The sequence below is a fragment of the Fusarium musae genome, chromosome 3 (genome assembly GCF_019915245.1).
Source record: "Fusarium musae strain F31 chromosome 3, whole genome shotgun sequence".
In the NCBI taxonomy this organism is placed as follows: domain Eukaryota; kingdom Fungi; phylum Ascomycota; class Sordariomycetes; order Hypocreales; family Nectriaceae; genus Fusarium; species Fusarium musae.
Window position 1 is genome coordinate 753,549 of NC_058389.1, and position 22,233 is coordinate 775,781.

General features: G+C 50.2%; 8 protein-coding genes across 8 annotated transcripts; 3 read left to right on the forward strand and 5 right to left on the reverse strand.

Annotated features, from left to right (window-relative positions):
- Positions 1–221: 221 nt before the first annotated feature.
- FSR1 (fusarubin cluster-polyketide synthase) lies at positions 222–7,288 on the reverse strand (the record flags this gene model as incomplete). Its single annotated transcript, XM_044821419.1, has 5 exons — positions 222–2,891; positions 2,942–5,102; positions 5,159–6,627; positions 6,678–6,951; positions 7,002–7,288. 5 exons carry the CDS (start codon positions 7,286–7,288, stop codon positions 222–224), a joined length of 6,861 nt encoding a protein of 2,286 aa, XP_044682752.1.
- A 545-nt stretch (positions 7,289–7,833) lies between these two features.
- On the forward strand, positions 7,834–9,053 carry FSR2 (fusarubin cluster-methyltransferase; the record flags this gene model as incomplete). The annotated part of the gene is made up of 2 exons (XM_044821420.1): positions 7,834–8,451; positions 8,508–9,053. 2 exons carry the CDS (start codon positions 7,834–7,836, stop codon positions 9,051–9,053), a joined length of 1,164 nt encoding a protein of 387 aa, XP_044682753.1.
- A 395-nt stretch (positions 9,054–9,448) lies between these two features.
- Positions 9,449–11,127, reverse strand: FSR3 (fusarubin cluster-monooxygenase; the record flags this gene model as incomplete). The annotated part of the gene is made up of 3 exons (XM_044821421.1): positions 9,449–10,120; positions 10,170–10,233; positions 10,280–11,127. The coding sequence occupies 3 exons, from the start codon at positions 11,125–11,127 to the stop codon at positions 9,449–9,451; spliced, it is 1,584 nt and encodes a 527-aa protein (XP_044682754.1).
- An 800-nt stretch (positions 11,128–11,927) lies between these two features.
- FSR4 (fusarubin cluster-oxidoreductase) lies at positions 11,928–13,134 on the reverse strand (the record flags this gene model as incomplete). Its single annotated transcript, XM_044821422.1, has 3 exons — positions 11,928–12,616; positions 12,672–12,889; positions 12,935–13,134. 3 exons carry the CDS (start codon positions 13,132–13,134, stop codon positions 11,928–11,930), a joined length of 1,107 nt encoding a protein of 368 aa, XP_044682755.1.
- A 574-nt stretch (positions 13,135–13,708) lies between these two features.
- On the reverse strand, positions 13,709–14,506 carry FSR5 (fusarubin cluster-dehydrogenase; the record flags this gene model as incomplete). Its single annotated transcript, XM_044821423.1, has 1 exon — positions 13,709–14,506. One exon carries the CDS (start codon positions 14,504–14,506, stop codon positions 13,709–13,711), a length of 798 nt encoding a protein of 265 aa, XP_044682756.1.
- A 1,472-nt stretch (positions 14,507–15,978) lies between these two features.
- FSR6 (fusarubin cluster-transcription factor) lies at positions 15,979–16,968 on the reverse strand (the record flags this gene model as incomplete). Its single annotated transcript, XM_044821424.1, has 1 exon — positions 15,979–16,968. The coding sequence occupies one exon, from the start codon at positions 16,966–16,968 to the stop codon at positions 15,979–15,981; it is 990 nt and encodes a 329-aa protein (XP_044682757.1).
- Positions 16,969–18,371: 1,403 nt separating this feature from the next.
- J7337_003713 (uncharacterized protein) lies at positions 18,372–19,551 on the forward strand (the record flags this gene model as incomplete). Its single annotated transcript, XM_044821425.1, has 2 exons — positions 18,372–18,611; positions 18,667–19,551. 2 exons carry the CDS (start codon positions 18,372–18,374, stop codon positions 19,549–19,551), a joined length of 1,125 nt encoding a protein of 374 aa, XP_044682758.1.
- Positions 19,552–19,882: 331 nt separating this feature from the next.
- Positions 19,883–21,918, forward strand: J7337_003714 (uncharacterized protein; the record flags this gene model as incomplete). Its single annotated transcript, XM_044821426.1, has 7 exons — positions 19,883–20,185; positions 20,306–20,561; positions 20,613–20,757; positions 21,009–21,153; positions 21,207–21,323; positions 21,372–21,556; positions 21,606–21,918. 7 exons carry the CDS (start codon positions 19,883–19,885, stop codon positions 21,916–21,918), a joined length of 1,464 nt encoding a protein of 487 aa, XP_044682759.1.
- Between the last annotated feature and the right edge of the window lie 315 nt (positions 21,919–22,233).

Genomic DNA, 22,233 nt, shown 5'->3' on the forward strand with positions numbered 1-22,233 from the left:
GGATGATTGATGACGGTAGGGATAAGGCTGGTATAGTCTACGATATACTTGATAGACTCTGTGATGAAAAGGTTTAGGCTGGTCACATAAGACGAACACGATTGTGGTGAATGACCAAGTTAAATGTCTATGTATATATATATATATATATAAAGAAACTATTCAATCTAATTTAACCATAAAGGAAACTCTAACTCAACGTGAATCCCTACCGGTCAACCCTATGCTCTAGGTCCCCAAAGCTTCAGCCTCTCCGCCTCAAACCCAGCCTTATCCTCCGCCGTGGTCTTCAAGAACCCAATCTCCTTCCAGATATGGATATACTTCCTCACTACCGTCTCGGAAACAGGTCCAACGGCCGAAAGAGACTTGGAGTGCTCAAGCGAATGCTTCACATCGAGAACAAGGCCACCACATGCCATGCGCAGGTATGTGTCTTCAAGAAAGTCGGCGAGCAGAGCAGCGGGGTTATCCTGCTGAGGAGCTTTGCGCACCATGTCGAGCCACTGCTTGAAAGGGACCTTGTTGGGAATGCGAAGGGTGTCGGAGAGGATGTTGTTGACATCGCGCCATTGTTGGCCGATGGGATTATCGATGTGATAGATTGGGTATGGGGTTCGGTCGGAGAGGATGAGATCGGTTAGAGTATCCGCGATGTCGTTGACAGGAGTCCAGTTGAGATTGCCATCGACGTCAGGAAGAGCGTTTAGAGTCTGGGAGGACTTGATGAGGAAGCCAAAGTGCTCCATGGGGTTCCAGTAGCCACTCGTCTTGGATCCAGCGATCTGACCAAGTCGCACGACCATGGGACGGAAACGATCGGTGAACTTGTGGAGAGTCTCATCAAGCATCCTCTCACAACCCCATTTCGCTTCAGCGTACCCGTTACCCAGTAGTGAGTCAATGGTAGTTCTCTCCTCGGGCACAACAATCTTGCCAGTCTGTCCAGCAGCAAGACCCCACTGTCCAACAACACCAATTGAAGAAATCATCTGGAAGCTGAACTTGAAGTCTTTAGGACGACTAGAAGCACACTCACGTCCCAGATCAAGAAGATTGCGGAAGACCTGGAACTGCGACTCAAAGCCAGAGAGGGGACGCTTCGCACTCATGGGCCAGGCATTGTGGATGATGTGCGTAACAGAGTGGATTAAAGACTCGTATTCGCTATCCGCAACTCCAAGCTTAGGCTTTGAGGTATCGGCTTGGAAGATGCGAACCTTGGACTTGAGATGCTCTGGGAAGCGGATGCCCTTGTCTCTCATAGCCTTGTACTGGCGGGTCGTCGCGTCTTCTCTGTTGGGGCGGTTGAGACATATGATGGTGCGGACTTCTTCGAGTTGGGCCAGGGCGTAGACGAGATGGCTTCCCAAACCGCCTGATGCGCCTGTGACGAGGACGACGTTTTCGTTCTTGCCGAGAGAAGGACCATTGGGGTTTGAAGTAGGCGCCTTGAAGCCAGCGGTGTACTTATTGACAAGCTTAGTGATCGCTTGTTCACGTGCGGCGAGGTTCGAAGTGTCGCTATGGGTGACTACTGTTTCTTGCGCGATAGCTTCGGAGACAACAGGAGCAGGAACCGCAGCAGGTTTAGAGGCTGGCGTAGCCAAACCCATCTCCCGCGTTAGCATGGTCTTGAGGTCGCCAACAGTCTGACACTCCATAAACAACTGCTCATGCGCAATATCCAGCCCAAACGTATCCTGGAACCGACTCGCAATAACAAGCGACAGAAGCGAATCAACACCACAATCCGCAAAGTTCGTCTCGTCATCTAGATCAGTTCTCGCAACACCACTCTCCTCAGAGATGATCTCAAGAGCGCGCTCAAACTCAACCTCAGCTGATTCAGCAAACTCTTCTTGGAGTTCTGGGGTAGCGCTCCCAGTGGTGGTCGTGTCACGACCAGAATCACTAGCTGCAGAGGATGAACTTCCAGAGACATCTTCTTCTGCGCCGAGGAAGGTTCGTAGATCCTTGACGGTGGGATGTTCGAAGAAGAGAGCGTTAAAGTCGAGATCGATGTCGAGTTCTTCTTGGAAGCGAGCCGAGATGGTGAGACCGAGGAGGGAGTCGATGCCGACGTCTGAGAAGGTTGTGCCGTCGGTGAAGTCGGAGACGTCGATTCCACTCTCCTCTGAGATGATGCGGATTGCGGTAGAGAACTTTGGTGGTTCTACTTTGGCAGCTGGTTTGTTCTTTGTTGGCTTGGTGGTAGACTCCTTTGGTTGCGAGGGAGTGGTTCGGGGTTTGTCTTGCGTCTGGCGCTGAGGCTGGCCCTTCTTGCCGCTTTCAATTGAGAGGATGACCTTGAGGACTCTTCGTGGAACACCTTGAATCGCGATCTGACCGAAGAAAGCAACAACCCTATCCTGGTCAAAGATCGTCACATCACCATACCAAAGCTTATCCTCCCCAGCATGCATCTGAGTATAAGTAGTATACTCCTTCTCAAAGTCCAAAGCCTCAAACAGCTCAAGCGATCCCCAGCCATGGTTCATGTAAACATCCACATCAATGTCAGTGTGATCATTGCAGTTCATAGCAAAGCCACAAGACTGAGTAAGAGCATCGATGACGGCGGGATGAGTGTGGAAGTCACCGTCGCGCTTGACGGTGCCGAAGCTGATCTTGCTGGAAGCTTCGAGGGTTTCGCTGTTGAGGACGACTTCGTCGATGGCACGGTAGTCGTCGTGGAAGCGGGCGAGGGGACGGATCATGCGGTATGCCATGGGGCGATTGAAGCGCGCGCTTTCGCCGGTGGTGATTTGGTTGCGGAGGTTTTGCATCTTTTGCTTTATGGTGCGGGCTTCGCTCTGGAGGGCGTCTTGATGGCTTCGGTCTTTGAAGCGGACTACACAGGCGGAGTGTTCCTGCAGATTGCCCTTGTTCTGCAAGGTTGTAAGTTTAGGTGCGGATATCGAATGAAAAAGATACTTACATCGAAAGACATGAACTTGATTGAGACTGACTGAGATGACCAGTCTGCATCAGCATGGGCCTGGATAGGCTGTCGAGATCCATCACCACGGAGGATCAAGGCCTTAGACACGGTCATGTCCGAGACTACTACCATATCATCCTTCTGCTGTGGTTGATACCTCTCAAGCAGATACTTACCGAGACTCAGCGCGATATCAGCATAGACAGAAGGAGTGCAGAGAGGGATCCCGTCGACCTCATGGCCTTGGACGAGAGGGCTCAAATCCTTGCGAGCAATATCAGCCTCAACAACAATATGAGTCTTCTTAGAGTCACCGCTCTCATCAACAACACTGTGGATAGTAGTGCTCTCAAGCTTGGACACATTGTTGATGACCAAAGGAGGGTCACCCTTTCGCAGCGACCAGTCGTTGACGTACTGGATCCAGTACTCCTTGAGATCCCAGCTATAAGCCGGAAGATCCACGACAGTGTGTGCGCCAGGGAAGTTTCTCTGGTAATCAGCCCAATTGATGCTAGCTCCAGCATCGTAAAGACTCTTGAGCGCTGCGGAGAGCATATCCCAGGGTGCTCGCCTGCGTTGGAGGGAGGCGACGCAGGTGATCTGTTGGCCGAGGGTGGGCTTGACCATGCCGGAGACGGCTGGATGAGGACCGACTTCGAGCACCATTGAGCGATCGCTGAGATAGCCGTCACGATAAGCAGTGGTCAATGCGGTGAGCATGTTGACGGGCTGTCGAGAATGGCGGGCGAGATATGAGGCATTGAATGGGTTCTCATTCTCGATGACAGTACCCTCCAAGGGACACAGAACTGGGATTCGGGGCTCTGAGAAAGCCACTTTGCTGGCGAGCTTCTCGATGTCGGATACCACTGGCTCCAACTGGGACGAGTGGAAAGCGTAAGGTACCTTGAGAAGAGTGGTCTTGAAGCTAGCCGCCGTGAGCTGCTCCTTGACATTGGCGATCTGCTCATTCGGACCAGCAAGAACAGTCTCGATGGGGGAGTTGATACAGGCCGTCTCATAGTCTGCTCCCTTCAGAGCATTAGCGATCTCCTCCTGGGGTCCCTTCACCACAAGCATGGCGTGGGTACCGCGAGTACACTTCTGCTCAAGAAGCTGCGCTCGACCACCAACAAGAAACAACGTATCAGTATCCGACAAAACACCAGCAACGTTAAGAGCAGCATATTCCCCGAGACTGTGTCCTACAACAGCAGTCGGAGTAATTCCCCAAGTCGCCCAGAGTTTGCTCAGCGTAATCTGAAGACAAACACTAGCAAGCTGGACAAGCGAAGGCGCAAATTTGCTAACATCAGGCTCATCAGATTGAATGAAAGGAAGCATCGAAGGGAATCCCAAATTCTGAGAAATCCGATCAAGTGAGAGAAGCTCATTGCGCACAAACTCATTCTCCTCAAAGAGCTGCTTTCCCATTCCAGGGTACTGGGCTCCCTGGCCGGTGAAAGTGAAGACCACCTTTGGCGCAGCCTTGGGTCGCGTGACGCCAGTGTTGTTCTGAAGAGCTGTTTCGATCTTGGAGCAGATCTCTTCGGGGGTAGCGCCGGGGACGAGAATGCGGTGTTGGTGGTGGATGCGTCGCGCTGTGGTGGTGTAGGAGAGCTCGGCGAGGGAGGTGTGTGGGTTTGTGCTGAGGAACTTGAGCATTGAGCGCATGTTTCCTTGAAGAGAAACGCCGCTCTTTGCAGTGATGGCGATGGGGAATTGAACACGAGAGTCACTGCTGGCAATGAGTTGTTTTCTAGGTGGTGCGTCCTGGATCAACAGCGCGGAATTACCTCCCGCAGCACTGAAGTTGTTGACAAAGACACGTCTGGGGTTAGTCTCTGTACCTTTCTTCCATTCTGTTGGTTCCAAGGCAATTCGAACGTTTCGTTGGTCGAGATCAGTGGGAAAGCGATGATTGATCTTGTTCTTGATACCGCAGTGTGGAACGATGGTGTCCTTCTTGAGCATTTGAAGAACCTTGATCACACTGCAGACACCAGAGGCAGCTTCTCCGTGGCCGATATTTGCTTTCGCTGAGCCGATGTAGAGCTTCTGGGAGTCTGGGCGGGCGACTTTGCCTTCTGCTAGGGGAGGTGCAAAAGTCTCGAGGACACTGGACATCTCGGTGGCATCGCCAGCTTGCGTACCGCTAGGTGTGCATGTGATTAGTATGTAAGGTAAAAGAGAGATGGGGAGTTGACTTACGTTCCATGCATTTCGACGTAACTGATAGAATAAGGATCAACAGCAGCCTCGTTCAAGATCTTGTTAAAGATGACCCGCTGTGCACCAACATGCGGCCGTGTAATCGACTCCGACTCAGCAGAATGATTCGTATACGCCCCAAGAACAACACCCAAGATCGGATCATTCTCCGCAATCGCATCATCAAGCCTCTTAATAATAATAGTCGCTACTCCTTCACCGCGACAATACCCATCAGCCCCATCATCAAAGGTCTTACAGTTCCCTGTGCGTGAGAGAAAGTGTCCCCTGTCAAGACCAGCGTGGTAATCCGGATTGGTCAAGACATTCGTACCGCCGGCGATGGCAGTGTCGACGTCGCCTTGCCAGAGGGCATTGCAGGCTAGATGGATACCGGCGAGGGATGATGAACACGCTGTGTCGACGGCGTAGCTGGGACCGCTGAACTTGAAGAAATAGTTGATGCGGCCGGGAATGAAAGCTCGGTTTCCGCCGGGGATGTAATATGTGTCGATGTTTTGAGCGCTGTTCGTTTCCATCCAGTCGTTGCTAGTGACACCGTAGAAGATACCAACACGATCAGGTCGAGTAGAGGGCGTGGCATCAGGGACAATACCGGCTTCTTCAATCGCTTCATAAGCTGTCATGAGAGCTAACCTCTGCGCGGGATCAATCTGAGGAGCTTCACGGGGAGAAATGTTGAAGAAGCGAGCGTCGAACTCAGAAGGATCATCTAGCCAGCAACCAAACGGAGTAGCGCTTGTGTTCTTTGCTGCGCCGGTAGGATCGACGTGTGTTTGCTGATCCCAGCGAAGACTTGGAACGGGCTTGTGCACGTCGAGGCCTTTGTAGAGAAGATCCCAGTAGGCTTCGTTATCCTTTGCACCGGGGAAGCGGCCGGACATCGCGACAATAGCAAGCTTTGGCTTACTCGTGCCAGCGTCAGGAACGCTAGGAACACTGGTTGGTTGGCTGGGCACGGTAGTCTCTGGAACGAGATACCGAAGAGACGTCTTCTTGAGAGCAGTGTAGATCAAATGCTCAGCATTCGAACCAATCGACTGAACAGTAAACTGCTGAGACCCAGTAGCCTCAAGAGCAGCTTGGACATCATCAAAGATCGAGCTCCAGCGTAGAGGATGAAGAAGAGCTTGAGCGATCGCATCTTCCAAAAGTATCGCGAAGCTTCGCTCTTCAGGCTTAGACCCCGTGCTGGAGAGAAGAGGAATCTGTTCAGATGGTGACACGGCCTTGTTAAGCATCAAACCATCAACGATCCGTCGAGCATCTTTCTGAGAGTACAGATGCGGTGCGTGGTAAGCCCCATATATGGGAATGGCTTTGGACGTAATGCTTTTGGAAGAAAGCCACTGCGCAAGGTCGCTAAGACGCTGAGGCGGTCCGCTAACGGTTATGCCATTTGGTGCATAGGCACTGATATAAGGCATGCTAGTCAAGACACCGCCGTCCTACAGTATCATATCAGAAACCAATTGTCATCTCATTGTATGGTACTTACGTTGGCATCCCAGAACTCCTGGAAGGCTTTGGCTGCCTTTTGACCCGGGACAAGAAGAGCCCAGCTCCTGTTCAAGTCTTGGCCTGGATCAACTCGTCGGGCTGTATCAGTAACGAGAAGACCTGTTCGGAAAGCCGCGACCACGGATGACACAGCCATGGGGATCAGATCTGCTGTGAAGCTACTGCAACTCACAGCCGCAGCTGCAAAAGCGCCGGTGCAGAGACCAACGACCCTTGTATTTTGCGTATCATACGAAGAGATACCCGCTTGACTACTCTTGTCAACATTCCCCAAAGCACAATTGAAGGATAAGTGACTGACCTAATGAATGTACCAAGCTGATACAACGTCGTCATCGCCATATCAAGCGCCACACATCGCGGGCCACTCTGATCCCAGAGAAGGAGATCCTCCTGGCATGTGAACCGCGGAAGATCCTTTCTGATACTATACGGGATCTTGAAGAGTTCAGCACGGAGGGCGTTGTAGCTCTGGTTCAGAAACTCATGAAGGAAGAGATTGTCGCGCTTCTGGAGGAGGTGCTGTAAGTGAGGTTGGACCTCAAAGGTTTGGTCTCCGAAGAGATACAGCTTCATGTGGGATGCCATGACAAAGGTGTTGAATCTTGTAGATTTTTTTTTGGTTGAAGTCTATGATGTTTTGTCTATAGCTACTCTTCTCTCTCTTGGCTTTGATGAGACGATGCCTCTTTTATCTACCTTCATATCACTCTCATTCTTTCTGCTGACCTTATCTAACCGTCATCTTCTATCAGAGATAGAGATTTTCATCTTACTCGGAGTCCGGCATATCAGACTCTCAATCTTCTGAATGCCGTCATCAGCGACCCGACGTCAACAAAGAGGTTCTCGTTCCCGACACTGAGCCTCAACATACCCAGATAATGCACGTCTGACGCAAAACAGACACATTACCGCTGTTGTCTTACAGAACACCAGCCATGTTCCTGTAACTAGAGCCTGTAAGACGGCGTCCGAGTCTCGGGAATCAGGTCGGTTCAGCTCGGGAACTCCACGGCGACTAAAGGACTTCGGACGCCGCGTGATCTCGTCATCTCTCATAAAGCTTGATCCTATCGCATTCAATGTTTTCTCTGTGTTTAACACTAGGCAGTCAATACTGAAGTGCAAATATGGACAAGACGGATAGAGACGCTGTCATTGAGCATGCCACGCAGGTCAAACACCTCGTGCATGATCCGCACAGCTTCCTCACTGAGTTAGTCGCCCAGCAGCAGCAGTATCACTGCATTGCCTGGCTTTGCCACTTCGACATCCTCTCCAAGATCCCCCAGCCTCCAGAGTCAATCACCTACTCTGATGTCGCCGCCGAGGCGAAAGTCCCGCTGTCAAAGCTGCAGTCTGTGGCGCGCATGGCGATGACTACGGGTTTGCTGTGCGAGACCAAAGATGGCAAGCTTTCTCACAATACCCTTTCTGCGCAGTTCGTTACGAATGTTCACATGCAGGTGCAGCTTCTTCACATCTTCAATCAGACTGTTCCTCTCATGGCGGGCTTGATTGAAGCTACGGAGAAATGGGGCGAGACGTCTGCGACTAATGAGACGGCTTACAATATTGTGCACAACACTGAATTGTCTTTCTTTGAGCATTTGAAGACGAGACCTGATCTCAATGAAGGCTTCCAGGCTTATATGAAGAGTCGTGCTGTATCACACACGGGCTCTAATGTTGAGCATCTTCTGAACGCCTTTAACTGGAAGGCCTTGGGACAAGCGCAAGTCGTTGATGTAAGTTCCAAGTTCCCGTCTCAATGCTGCCTCGACTTCTCGCTGATGATGTACAGATCGGTGGAAGTAGTGGCTCAACATCCATCATGCTAGCGACGGCATTCCCGTTACTCAACCTCGTCATCGAAGACCTCCCAGAGCCCATTGAGAACGCCAAAACTCGTCTGTCTGACTTACCATCCGACATCACATCTCGTATTGAGATCAAGGCCTACGACTTCTTCACTCCCCAACCCATAAAGAACGCAGACGTGTACCTCTTGCGCACCATTCTTCACGACTGGCCCGACGCTGATGCCATCAAGATCATCCAAGGCATCGTCGCAGCCATGGGTCCATCCAGTCGCTTGTTGATCATGGACATGGTGTTGCCCAAGCCAGATTCTGGGTCTGTGACCTTTGAAGCAGCGCTCAGACAGAAGGATCTCACCATGATACAGTGCTTTAATGCGCAGGAGCGGGAGGTTGGGGAGTGGAATGCCCTGCTTACCAAGGCTGATCCAAGGTTGAAGATACAGGCGATTGAGAGACCTGCTGGGAGTGAGTTGTCGGTCATTGAGGCTACGCTAGATGGGTCTCCGGAGCAGGCGGCGTGGCTTTAGACAGATTTATAGATGAGATCTCAATGACATCTTTATTGCCGTAACTTTGCTTCTCTCGATGGTCGCGATACTTGCCATGTCATTGTAGAGATGAAATGACGGCATGTCCACTGTGGAAGTCTGTCTAAAAATGTTCACCAAGGCCAACGTGGTGTTTTGCTCACGCCTTTTCTCTCATTTGATGTTCGTCCAGCGATCGATGAAGTCGGCGATGCGGAAAAGAGCCTTATAATCGCCAAGCTTCAATTCTCCAGACCATGGCGTTATGATCATAAGGTAACTTGTGAGTCGCGATGTGGTACTGTATAGCATCACCAATATCTTAACAGTTACTGCTCGTACGTGAACACACTCAATTGACAATCTTTACCCTATCTACTACCACTCATACACATCTAAGACCAATCCCCATCCTGAAGATCCTCCAACTTCTGTCCCGCCTTGATCTGCTCCTGCACCTCCTTCATAGTCCAATGTCTATACTTGTGCCCCTTTGGAAAATTCGTATTCACCAACGGAACCCGTCCCCCACTGACGACATGCGTCAACGCCTCAGCAAACTTCTCATACGCATACGCCTCCGGATCATGCGACCAAACCCACTTGGGATATCGCGATCTGATCAGCGCCGGATTCTTCATTATCGCATCCCAATCCGTGTGCTGCTTGAGCTGCTGGTTCACGAAGCCCATTTTCTGGCCACAACTAACACGCTGGAAGCGTAGTTTGTTGTATACTTTTGTAGCGTTGGCAGCTTGGGATTTTCCTGCGAGTTGCAGGCATGTTGCGAGGGTCACGCCGTCTTCTATGGCTTGCGTTGCGCCGTTGCCGGATGTGGGCAGGAATGCGTGTGCTGCGTCGCCGAGCTGCACGACGTGGCCGCCGGGGGACGTCCATTGTTCGTGGGGGTCACGGAATTTGAGCTGCCAGTTCACGACGGAGCCTTTGGGGGCGGTGCGGATGAAGGCTGCGATTGCTGGGTGGACGGCGTCGTTCTTTTCCATCTCGGTGATTACTTCTGCTGGGTCGATGTCTGGGATCCAGGACTCGCTGGCAGATTCAGCGTGCTGGAAGTCCTGTTAGTGGGTTTTTGAGAATTGGGGAGAGGAGACTTACAGAGTGGATGAAGCTCCAGAAAGCGAGATCGTGAGTCAAGCAAATCATGTTGTGAGAACCGTTTCTGTAGTTGTTAGTGTGGCCTCTCTCATCGTCCTCAGACAGCTCACCCAAGCCAGAACTGCCAAATCGGCTTATCGCCAGGCTTAAAGTTCCACATCTCCCTAACCTTGGGATCGTTCAGCGCATGCTCAACAGGATAACCCGCACGGTAAATCGCCTTCCCACTCGTCGCCAACTGATCCGGCATACCAGGAACGACAGTGTTGCTCTTGGTCCTCAGCCCATCAGCTGCAACGACGATATCCGCTGTTCTCTTTTCCCCATTCTCGAGAACAACACCCCCAGCACGACCTTCAACGTCCTCCCAGTACTCAACGACCTTGCATCCCCACTCAACATGAATGCCCACGCGCTCCGCCTGCTTCAAGAACGCGCGGTACAGTTTAATGCGCGAATGGGCATTTACAGAGGGAAACCCACGACGACCGGGCAAATGCTCTGGGTCATTGAACATCGGCGGTGCAGGACCCCAGATACGCTCGCCAGTCTGTCTATAGTAAGACATGTCGACGTCGTACTGGTTCTCCTCAATCTCATAGCCCATATCAGGCCAGTGGCGCAGAAGAAGAATTGCGCTGGGCTGAATTTGGACATTATCGCCTGTCCAGACTGCACTGGGACTACGATCGATAATGCGAACATTGTGTCCTTTGCGCCAGCATTCAAGGGCGCAGGTGATCCCGCCTAGACCAGCGCCTGCGATGAGGACGTTGATACCGGTGGAGGGGTAGCGAAAGACTTGGAGGTCAATGCCTCGCTTGATGGAGTCATCGAGTCTTTCTTGGGAAAAGGTTGGGTATTCTTGATGATCACCGTTGAGAGTGCCGTTGGGCTTCTCATCGTGCTTGTCAGCCATGATGGGGTGAGTGCCGCCGTTTGTCTGTGTGTTTGTCATGATTCCCAATTGAATTGAGTTTACAGAGAGAAAACGGAGATGAGTTTATCTAGAAGCACACTGCGAGATGGTGATGTTCATGTCAGATTATGTGACGAGTCCTCTATTTGAAGTCAAGTAGACCGGCGATGCTTGGTGCGCTTGGCATTCTATTGTCAACAACGCCACAGTGTCCAGCTACGTGTGTACAACTTGAGTCCCCGAAATGGATCCCGAAGACATCCCCATACAGTTTCAATTACTTCCCTGTCTAAACCGAGTCTCTTGGCAATTGACCGGCGTACGGACCGACTTGGTTCTCCGTGTAAGCCAATACTGACACTCCGACTCTATGACACCATGGCTGTGCTTATTATCTTCAACGGATCATATTTGGTAGATTTGTTGATAGATAATGCAACGCACGGGGAGGATTTGTTTCTTGTTTCGGGGTCCGAAGCCCAATTTGGCCATGTCTTTTGTGTCTGTGCAGCGGCCGTGGCGCCGGGACTCCGTTGTTGTCGACGCCATGGATCGATCCGTGCCGCAGCGGTATCTTATCTTCGCCTCTTTCTTCACGGGCGCCGAGCTCCGGGGACCGGGTTACTCATAGGGTCTCTTGAAGAACGGTGCGCCGCTGATGCAGTCAGGAGGGCGCTCTCAGAAAGTCCGTCATGTATGTGAGAGGATCAGACACAGTCGCTTGAGGGACAGTTGACTGGAGAAACGCCGTGAGAAGTCTCAAAGGTTTAATTTGTTCAAATCTTATGCTTTTGTCTTTATGGTTGCTCTATCTAAATCGTGTCCGAGGGTACTTCTCATCAAGACTCTATTCCTGGCGTATCCGCAATCTTGTAGACATACTTCACCGCACTAGCCTTCCCTTTCTTCAAGTCTACCAGTCCCTTCTCTATCCCCTCCAATCCCCAAGGCACAACCTCTTGTGGATGCGCCTTTAGCCATCCGTCCTCCAGCCCTCTCGCAAAGTCAATCGAGAACGCCCGGGCAAACTCCTTCAGATCTTCGTGTACACTAGCAACCGTAGTAACAGACTTCTCAATGGTCTTTGGGATATCAGAATAGCTCTGTGCAGGAATAATAAGAGTGATCTTCCCAGTCTGATGGTCAAGAACATCGCAAATAGTCTGGTAAGATCCCATCTCGGATACAGCATCAAAAGCGTACTCTAGCTTTTGACCTCTGAGATGAGCCTTGATCTTTCGAGCGACTGCCTCGCGTCCCATTCTGTAGTCAATGACTGTGTCGCCCTTGGATCCATCAATCATTCTCTCCACGTACTCCTGCGCGCGACCAGCAATGCAGATGAGAGGGTGAATGTTAGACTTCTTGGCCAATTGAACTGCGTATGATCCGACAGCTGATGAAGCGCCCCAAATCACGAGAGGTACCTTTTGATCGTCGGAGATTGGCTGCGTCGGCCAGGGGAGATTGAGCTTTGCGTAGAGAGCACAAGCCGCAGTGAATGTAGCGAAGGGTATGGCAGCGCCCTCTGCGATTAAAACGTCAGCCAGCACGTGGATAATCACATAATACAGCTCGCTTACCTTGAAAAGTAGTGTGCTCCGGTAGATGAATGGTGGTGTATGCCCAGCTTACACCATACTCAGCGTAACTCCCACCAGGCTGCTTCCCCTCGTGCATAGCCGCGACGCGATCACCGATTTTGAAGTCAGAGACTCCCTCACCAACCTCATGAACTACTCCAGAGTGGTCATCGCCCTGGTTCATGGTCGCCTTACTTCCCCAATACTCAGGTCGCTTCCTTCAGACTGTCAGCATGGATATGAATGAGGCCAAGGGTGCTCACCAATCCTTGGGGTTACTGGCCGCATACTCAATCTTGACAACAACTTGCCCAGGTCCCGCCTTCGGTATCGGGCTGTCAATGATATGGACTTTTGGTCCGCGCGATACAATAGCTTCTTTCATTGTGCTGACAGCTCTGATTTGTGAAGAGAGTGCCTGAAGACGATTTACTGAGATGCGATTGCGCAAATGAGAAAACATTGCGACGAGATAATTCACCATCCATCTTTGTCAATGACGGTCAAGACCATCAGTGAAGCCTCATCCATTGCATCGCGTTTGTGTTTCACGACTTACACGGGTCGGAGGTTGAGGCGCTAAAATCCGAACAGCGAAAAGTCAACAGCGAAAGGCCGAAAGAGGCGTAGCTTCACAGTGTCCGAGAAGCGGGTTTAGTGCCGAGGCGCGAGAATGTTGCAGCCAATGGATTTGACGTAAAACGTCTCACGGCGTTTACGAGCTTATTCTGCTTATGCTTTGATACCAGTTGCGGGTAAATGCAGTTGATATCTGGTTCGCTCTGATTGTGATGTTTGACGTCTTATCAGGTGGGGTTGGCTAGCTGAAGAATCTGCAACAGGGCGAGCTCAATGCCGGTCTTGTCATTCTCAAGAGTTACTGGTCTTTAAGTGCGTTAAACTGAAGGATCTATCCCATTGTTGGGATCTGGAAAGACGGTAAAGATATATTTTTACAGGTGAAACAGAGCCCCTGTAATGTCTTGTGATTCATGGTGTTTTGATGCGAATTACCCTACAACCCCCACCTCAGCCATCTAAGACAGCAATGTTCCTCCTGTAGTCTCAACAACACTACCCGAAGTATTCTTGTTCTTCATCAAGTACAAATACGCCTCCACAACATCCTCAACCTTTCCTATCTCCCCCGTCGTCATCCTTCCCTTCAAGTGCCCAGTCACATTATCCCAATACCCCATCTCCTTGACGTAGCTCCAGATCTCAGTGTCTGTCGGGCCCTGCGCAACAGCATTGACGCGAATCGGCGCAAGATCAACAGCCAATCCACGGATCATGCCGCGAAGACCAGAGAGGTAAGAATACATGATTGACCAATCCTTGGAGACGTGCTCTGTTGCACCACCGGTGGCGACGGTGAATGATGATGAGCCGCTTTCGTTCAGGTGCTTGCGGAGTTGCTGCGCGACAACGAGAGGTGCGAAGAAGCGCACGGTGCCAGCTTGACGAATAGCATCGAGAGTGAAATCCTCCAGCTTCCCAACAGCGAGCTTGTCACCAGCTGTGAAGACAACATGATCTAGCTTGCCAGACTTGGCGACCTCGGTGAAGAGGTTCTCAACCTCGGAGGTGAGTGTGTCAGGCGAGCCCAAGTTGCAGGGAAACCCGTGGAGTTGGGCCTTGGCAGATTGGTTGTTCTCCTTGAGGCGCTCAATGGCGCTGGAGATTTTTGTCTGGGAAGAAGAGGAGATGAAGACAGAGGAAGCGCCATTCTGGATCGCTGCTTCTGCGACGCCAAAGCCGATTCCTGATGAACCGCCGATGACAAGGACGCGAGATCCTGCGAGCTTGGAGACATATTTTCCGAGTGAGGCCATTTTGATTTATATGTTTAAGAGAATGAGTGCAAGATGAGGGGAGAAAAGGTGAAGAGGAGAAGAGTTGTTCGCAGAGCAACGCTTTTATGTTGGGGGTGGTATGGGAGGAGCAAACATGGCTTACATGGCTTGAGCTAAGGCCTATTGTCGTGGTGTTAGTCCCCCCCCGCCCTCAGCCATTGTACTGTTTGATCGACCAACCACTCAGAACGGCCCCTCATAATGGCAGAATGTTCAGTAAATCATGGAGAAGGGAAAATGTCTCGGAGTCCGGGAGTGTTCCTTGCCGATTTTGTGCCTGTGTAACTTGATACGTGCCTGATGAGTGCCCCGCTATATGCACGACGGCCAACATTTCTCGCGACTGTGTTGAAAGGCGAGGCCGAAACAGGGATTAATGGATTTCGTTTATGTAAGATTTCGGGTATAGAAAATGGAAAGAAGAATGAGGCTCAAGGTAAGGAAGGTAAAGTAGTTTAGAACCGTTAGATTCGGCACATGTGCAAGCGCTCTTTCAGTAAGCCACTACACAATTCGTCAACTAGCCTGATGATTATGATGGATGCATCCCAGCGTCTAGCCTTATCAGGTACATAACAGTCTTGGTACGAGAGGGTACAGGTACATCTGCCGCAGGACGTTTCCTCACTCGGACAACGCTGAGGAAACAACAGACCCCCACGTCAGATGCTGTCCCAATCCAGTAACCCCGGCGCCGGGCGTCATGTAGAGCGGCTGAGCGGGTAAAATCAAGGCCTGGACCGGGTATCTGCTTCAATATTTATGCATGAGAATCTTAATAAGCCTCACAATATCCATGCTGTTATTCCGCTGAAACGTAAGACATGATCGACGTTCCCTAAGACATGCTTCGGCTTCCGAATTCCAGGCACGCATGCATCCGCAGCTGCCAGCCAATCTTACGCCGGAGACCACGGATGGGAAATTCATGCCTGATGTGACTCTGAAAGCACAAAATGGGATTGGAAAAGACAATACGTACTCAAAAAAGCCATGTTGTATCACATGATACAGAATCACATGGAATACCAAGTGACCAAGACAGAGGCACATGCAGTCACATTAGGCATAATCTCTTAGAGCTGTAATAATGCAAAGTATTACATCAACGGTATAGGTAGACCACGGACGTTGTGGCGCCACGCACAGCTCGGTATTCGGACTGGTAATAGGCCGGTATTAACTGACTGCCGTTGCACCTGATGACGACAGCCAGGCTTAAGGTCTTACTGAATATACCCTTACTAAAACCGTCAATACATTCAGTATCAATAAGGACGAGGTTATTTGAGTTGCAGTCGTATTCAATGTAAGTGATAGTTACAGTGTGATTACCAAGTTTCTGTGCTACATATCTAATGACCTCCTTGGAACCTCAAAGGAATGACGTAAATCAAACAACCCAGCCTTTTATATACAGTTTACACGATGCAACGAACGAACCAAAATGTTCACATCATCTCTCCTTGACCTTTCTTAATCTTCTGAATAATTCCCTGCAACTCCTCCCTCATATTCCTCACAGCAACAACATGCCAATTCAAACCGCCATCATCCCCTCCAGCAAAAGAATCAAATGTCTCCATGACCTTCTCCGCCTTTCTCAGCTCTCTCAAAACCACAGTCCGTTGCAGTGTAGCTTGATCCTCATCATCAAGATCCAACATCCCAAGCTGGATCTTCATAGGTCGTAGTTCCACTCCGTCGGTGTGATACCGTGCTGTGACTGCAACTCTGTACCAGAAAATAACCTTTGATAAAATTGCGCTGTGTAGCATTGCGATATGGGGGTTTCGTGCGCAGTGGCATTTGAGAAGGGGGATGAGATTTGTGAGAGCGGCTTTGTTGACGGATAAGACTGTGTCAATAGACGGTGTTGAGCAGGTTTGTTTTTGAGGAATGGGGGAGGACTTTTGGTCTGTGTTTGTGTTGCAGTGCAGTGATCTCAACACTTTGAGAGCAAGAGCCTCGCAATCGTGAGAGTGCATAGCTGTTGGGTCCGACGCCTTGATCGACAATGTCGGCTCAGTCGATAAGCTCAAATCAGGTGATACCATACCACTCGACTGCGACGCTGTAGTATCCGACACAAAACCCAGCGATCTCCACGGATCAACCCAAGATATACCATTCCCATCGTCAAAGTCGACAGTGCGCGATGCCCAACTATCAAGCATCTCGAGATTGCCAGTCGAGTATGTACTGTAGTCCTCCCACGCACTCGTAAACTGCGTCGTAAGACCGCCACTATCTTGCGCACTCTTCCTCTGTCGCGCCCGCTTGCCGTGTCGTCGTGAAGCACTGTAGCAGCACTCCTTGGCCTGCCCGTTGTCCTCGCAGCGCTCGCAGGGGTGAGTCCTGCTGCAGCGGACTTTGGCTGTTGTACAAGCGTCGCAAGCGAGGCGCAGCCGGACGGGCTTAGCGGACCGAGTCTCGGACATGGTTTTTTGTTAAAAGATTTGCGAGGGCCTTGGTTTGGGAGTTTTGAGTTTGACATATATGAAGCAAACTGTGGTTGCCTTTTTCTCTCTTTCTGCCAAGGGGTAATTTGGGAGCCGCGTGAGTGGGAGGGTTGGGGGATGGACGCCACCTGCGGTCTAGTCTGAGCCCGTCATGTTGGCGTGGTAGGACGGTAAGCGGCTGGCTGACAGCCCTTTTGCCTATTACAAAGGATTTATGACCATTATACTATCTGCGATGAACAGTCGTATTGTTAGGAAGACCATTTGGAATCCTTCCCTTTTGTGTATACTTCCACGAGTCCTGAATCATCATGTGTCTCGATCCTTCAGGATTTAATTCTCCGAGGAGTTCTGTTTCACCTTCGAATGGAATAGTAACATGCTGCTGTTATTGACGTTACGGTAGTACTCAAGTTAGGCTCTAGAGTCAAACTGAACCGGAAGTTACTCCGGTCCCGGCCGTAAGCCATATCAGATAGGCCCCCAACGGGACAGGATGGCTGCGTGTGCAGGACTTTGAATGGCAAAGGTACCGGCCGACGACAGCGGAGTCCGGACATCTTCAAGACTCCATCTTACTCCGGACCTCGGCCGCCTAGACACCTACCCGTGTACCACCAATCGGAACGGACACCAGCTGCATAAGACTTAGATGAGTCCTTTTGTAAAGGATAAGAGAAACTTGCGGATCAGCGCAGAAATACTTGGCTACAGTGCCAAGATGTTGGTTTGACAGGAAATACGAGCAAACCGACGAGTCCCTGATTCAGGAACAGTTTTGCTGGAATCTTCTGGTGAAATGATGTCACGTTGCTCAAAAATCAAGCCCATTTTTATCGTGGTAAAAAAGCCATACCTGAAATGCGGTTTCACAACGTAGATACGGCACAAGGGAAGCAATCAGCATTAACCTGTTTGACGTGCTTGATTACGCCATGTAAGCTGTGTAACACACTCAAGAACAAAAACAAGATAAGGGAAATTTGTAATCAGGTCCCAGCGACAGATAATGAGCCTCAATTGACAAGATGGTGTACTTGCGAGGTTTTGTCAATAGTACTGCAACGGAGCTTCGGGGTGAGATGGGAAATAAAGTTCTTACAGAAACACTGAAAATGACTCTGATTAAAGATAATAGTATTACGTGCTCATCCGCTGACATCAGAGGCTTTTTATGTAAACCCCCAAAATGTCGTCCAGCCACAACAATCGCTGGAATCTTCGGTCGCTGAGATCTCAAACTTTCCCCCAGGTTTGGCTGCGGCTCACTCAGCCTTGTCTTATCACGTAACACGCATGATGCGGAGACGCGCTGCCGATCCGTCAGCAATGTCATTTTTTCCTCCCTTTGTCAAACAACCGCCTAATTACCTGTTTTAGCCATGCAGTTTTCTATTCTCGCTGCTATCATCGCAGCGACGATCGGAAAATACTCCGATGCCGCGCGCTCTGAAATACCCGCTACACGATCGTTCTTCTACGTCGGCGGGCGGTACGACGATGACGGTGATGGCGGTCATGTTTTTCGGGACCAGATGTATGTTGAGAAACTTGCCCCCGTTAAGGGAGCTTGGAAAGATACGCCTATCGTTATGATTCACGGTATGGCGCAGACAGGCACGGTACGTGACATTTCGGAAGCCGTGTGTGTGTATGTACTGAGTTTTTGCCACTTAGAATTTCCTGAACAAGCCCGACGGCGGAGTTGGTTGGGCCTCGAGGTTTATTCAGCAGGGCTACGAGGTGTACATTGTAGATCAGACTTTCCGGGGAAGATCTGCTTGGATGCCGGGACAAGGCGCGGCTGAGCTTAGCACTCTTTCGGCCGAGTCTGTGGAGGTTGCGTTTACTGATTCAAGGACACATATGCTCTGGCCCCAGGCTGCGAACCATACCCAATGGCCTGGTTCTGGTGTTCGGGGCGATCCAGTATTTGACGCGTTTTACAGCTCGAATGTGGAGTTTGTTGATAATACGACCTATCAGCAGACTTCGGTTCAGGCAGCTGGTGCAGCTTTGTTGGATAGGATTGGCAAACCGGCTGTTCTTCTGGGACATAGTCAAGGAAGCTTTATGCCTACTCTGATTGCTGACTTGAGGCCGGAGCTTACGAAGAGTATCGTGTTGCTGGAAGCTGCTGGGCCACCGTTCAAAGATGAGATATTCAAGTTTGGTGGCGAGTTTCCTAGGCCCTGGGGTCTGTGGGATGTTCCTATCACGTATAACCCCCCTGTGAAAGACCCGAAGAAGGACCTTTTGCAAAAGGTTCATGCTCAGAAGGATAGTTTGTCTACGGAGTGCATACTTCAGGCAGATGAACCTTCGCCCCGAAGGTTGGTCAACTTGGTGGACATTCCTATTCTTATTGTCACGGGTGAGGCCTCATACCATATGCCATATGAGCACTGCACAGCTGCGTATTATAGACAAGCGGGATGTTCGAAGACGGAACATATTGAGCTGGGGACCATTGGTATTCATGGGAATGGGCATATGCTTTTCATGGAAAAGAACAGTGATGAGATACATGCTGTTGTCGAGAAGTGGATACGTAAAAGTTAGGTTTAGAATATCATCCTATGTTTTGATACTGGCGAGCCACAATATTGCCATCAGTTTTGTGTGAACTTTGTTGTATATTCATTGGTTTTCAATATTGATGTAGCCTTCCCAAGTTCATGATATCAAGTCGCCAGTCAACACCAAGATAAAGTTACGATGTCCCAGCCCTGCCCCATATCACAAGTATCACTTTGCCACGCGAAACTCTATCCAAGAGAGGGCTCTAACACGTTAAAGCCATATCTTTGCCGTTTTCCCATTCCCTTGAAAGTCTTTCCAACCATGCTTCACACCCATTTCCACTTCCCCTTCAACCATATCCCTATTAAGAATGTCTAACGCAGGATCACCTTCTACTACCCTCACCAGGGTGCGCAACAGCCCCTGCGAAATGGAAAGACTGTTCAGCCGAGAATCACGGTATACCATCTGGCGGGAACTTTGGCTATGGCTGGCACAAAGCCAGAAGGAGCTTGGCATCGTCTACCTCGTTCCCAACCCCAATACCAATACCCCCATGGAAGAGAGAATCATCGAAGACGAAGCTCTTGAACAGCTGAGGTGCTGTTGCCGTGCCTTAAACTACCAAGCCAGTGCTCAGCAAAGGTGCACTCTGACTCCTGATCATGTATTGGTACGTGGCGCCCGTTGTTCATACGATGGACCGTTTGACTAACTCCACTATTAGGATGTTCGCACTGTAAGATAAGATCTATGATGCGTAACCGTTGGTGGTAACTAATATTTGTTGCAGCAATACCACTTCGTCACTGATCTCGACGCCCCTAAATCCAAGCACTGGCTCAATCTCGGCGTCACCCACGAGTACACCCTCGAAAACACGGAGCAGATCCTCATGGCTCGTGCCGTGGATATCCTGAACACCAAGATCGCAATGCTTCTCTACCGACTAAAAAGCTTTGCCATGGATCATAGGGATGTACAGTGTCTCGTGTACAAGTCAGGCTCCGGAACACCGGCACCCTACATTACAACAGTCGGAGAGAGGAGTAAGTCGACTATCAACTACTTTTCCTTGACAGGTCCTGACATGCTTATAGTTGCTGGCTGGGCTAAGACGCTCGGTACACTCCTGCGGGCTTTTCAGATACTTCGATGCAAAATCGGATCGGCTGGATCTCAGCCAATTACTTCAAGCGAACAGAACTGCATTTCCTTTTTTGACAAGATGTCTATGCTCCAGCAGTAAGATTCTCCACCAGTCCAGCTAGCTCTTTCTCAGTCTAATATGTGTCAGTTTTGAGGGTGACCGGTCAAAGTGTGAGAAGTTGAATGACCTCCTTCGCCGAAAAATGGGATTCGAAAACTGTCACGCGGTAAGAAAACGAGGCTCTTGCATTAGTCCCCCTTCAGCTAATTCGTCTCTAGAAAGACTATTCTGATTAGTAGGACTAGAGCTCACTGTTGCTGCGACATATACTAATATTCTTATCTAGCCGTTGTGGCATCAACGCACTTTTGGGGCGCCTGTGTACTAGTCTGGGCGACACGGCTCTTCAAATTGCTAAAGATCTGGATCATTTTGACTTGACTGGTCAGTTGGTCCAGAAGGGGGCGACTAACAATGGCCCACCTGTCACAGTGAGTTGACTGACTGTCTGGTCGAGTAAGCATTTCACTAACTGAGTTGAAAGGCGGAAGATCCATCGTACAAACAGTCTCCGCTCCTAATTCTAAAGATCGCTGCAAACACACTCAGGGAAGTAGCAGATGATTTCAAGAATCCAAATGTGTCCAAGATTTATGGATGTGTAAGATGTCGAATATCTCTGTCCAATCTTGGTACTAACGTGTAACAGGAGGAATACATCATGGCACGGCTATTCAAGCACGCTGCGCGAGTCGTCAGGGTACTCCAAAGCATCGTCGAGAGCCTCTACTACGATGCACAGAGCGCCTACACCATCAAGTGGGTCAAGATGCCATCCATGATGGCCTCCCCTCTCGTCGGTAGACTAGTGAACCGCCACGAGGATCGAGCGACGTAAGGTGCTCCCCTATACATAACGAACAGGATGATAACAGTTTTCTAGCATTATGAGGCATCTGAGGGCCGTTTGCATCAACGAAGACAGGATGACTCTCCCATTTCAACTTCGAGTGGGACGTTTTCTGGCCAGACTCGTCAATCACGAGTTCTTCAGAAGACATGCTGATGACGTTCGCAATGCTGTCCTGTCAGTCGATGATGTCTCTTGTTTTGAAAAACGAGTTGATGAGATCTGCGGACAGAATGGTATCATTGCCATGAGACTTCAACCTTACCAGGCCTATATTCGAGAGATGACTGCTGGAGAGGCACGTCCGCAGTCACCTCCGACGATTCAGGCTGCCCCGGGCCACTAGGTGCTACGGTTGTTTGGAAGCTGGTAATTTCTGAAGCTTTTGTTTTGTTTGGAATGGCATTCGACCTGGGATTGGGGCGTTTTCATGTGTCTTAACATTTCGCGGAGCATATGGTAGATGATTCACTGCGTTGCATAAATCCCATTGGAATAAGGAGCATAGCTTTAGCCTACCTTACCTAGGGCACGTGTTTCTGTGTACTGTTAGTCGATGACGTAATTTTTATTTGTTTCTTCAATCTCGATGCTTCATTGTCTTATCCACCTCCCTCTCTCCTCAACTCCTCCTCTCAACAACTCATGAGGATCCGATAAG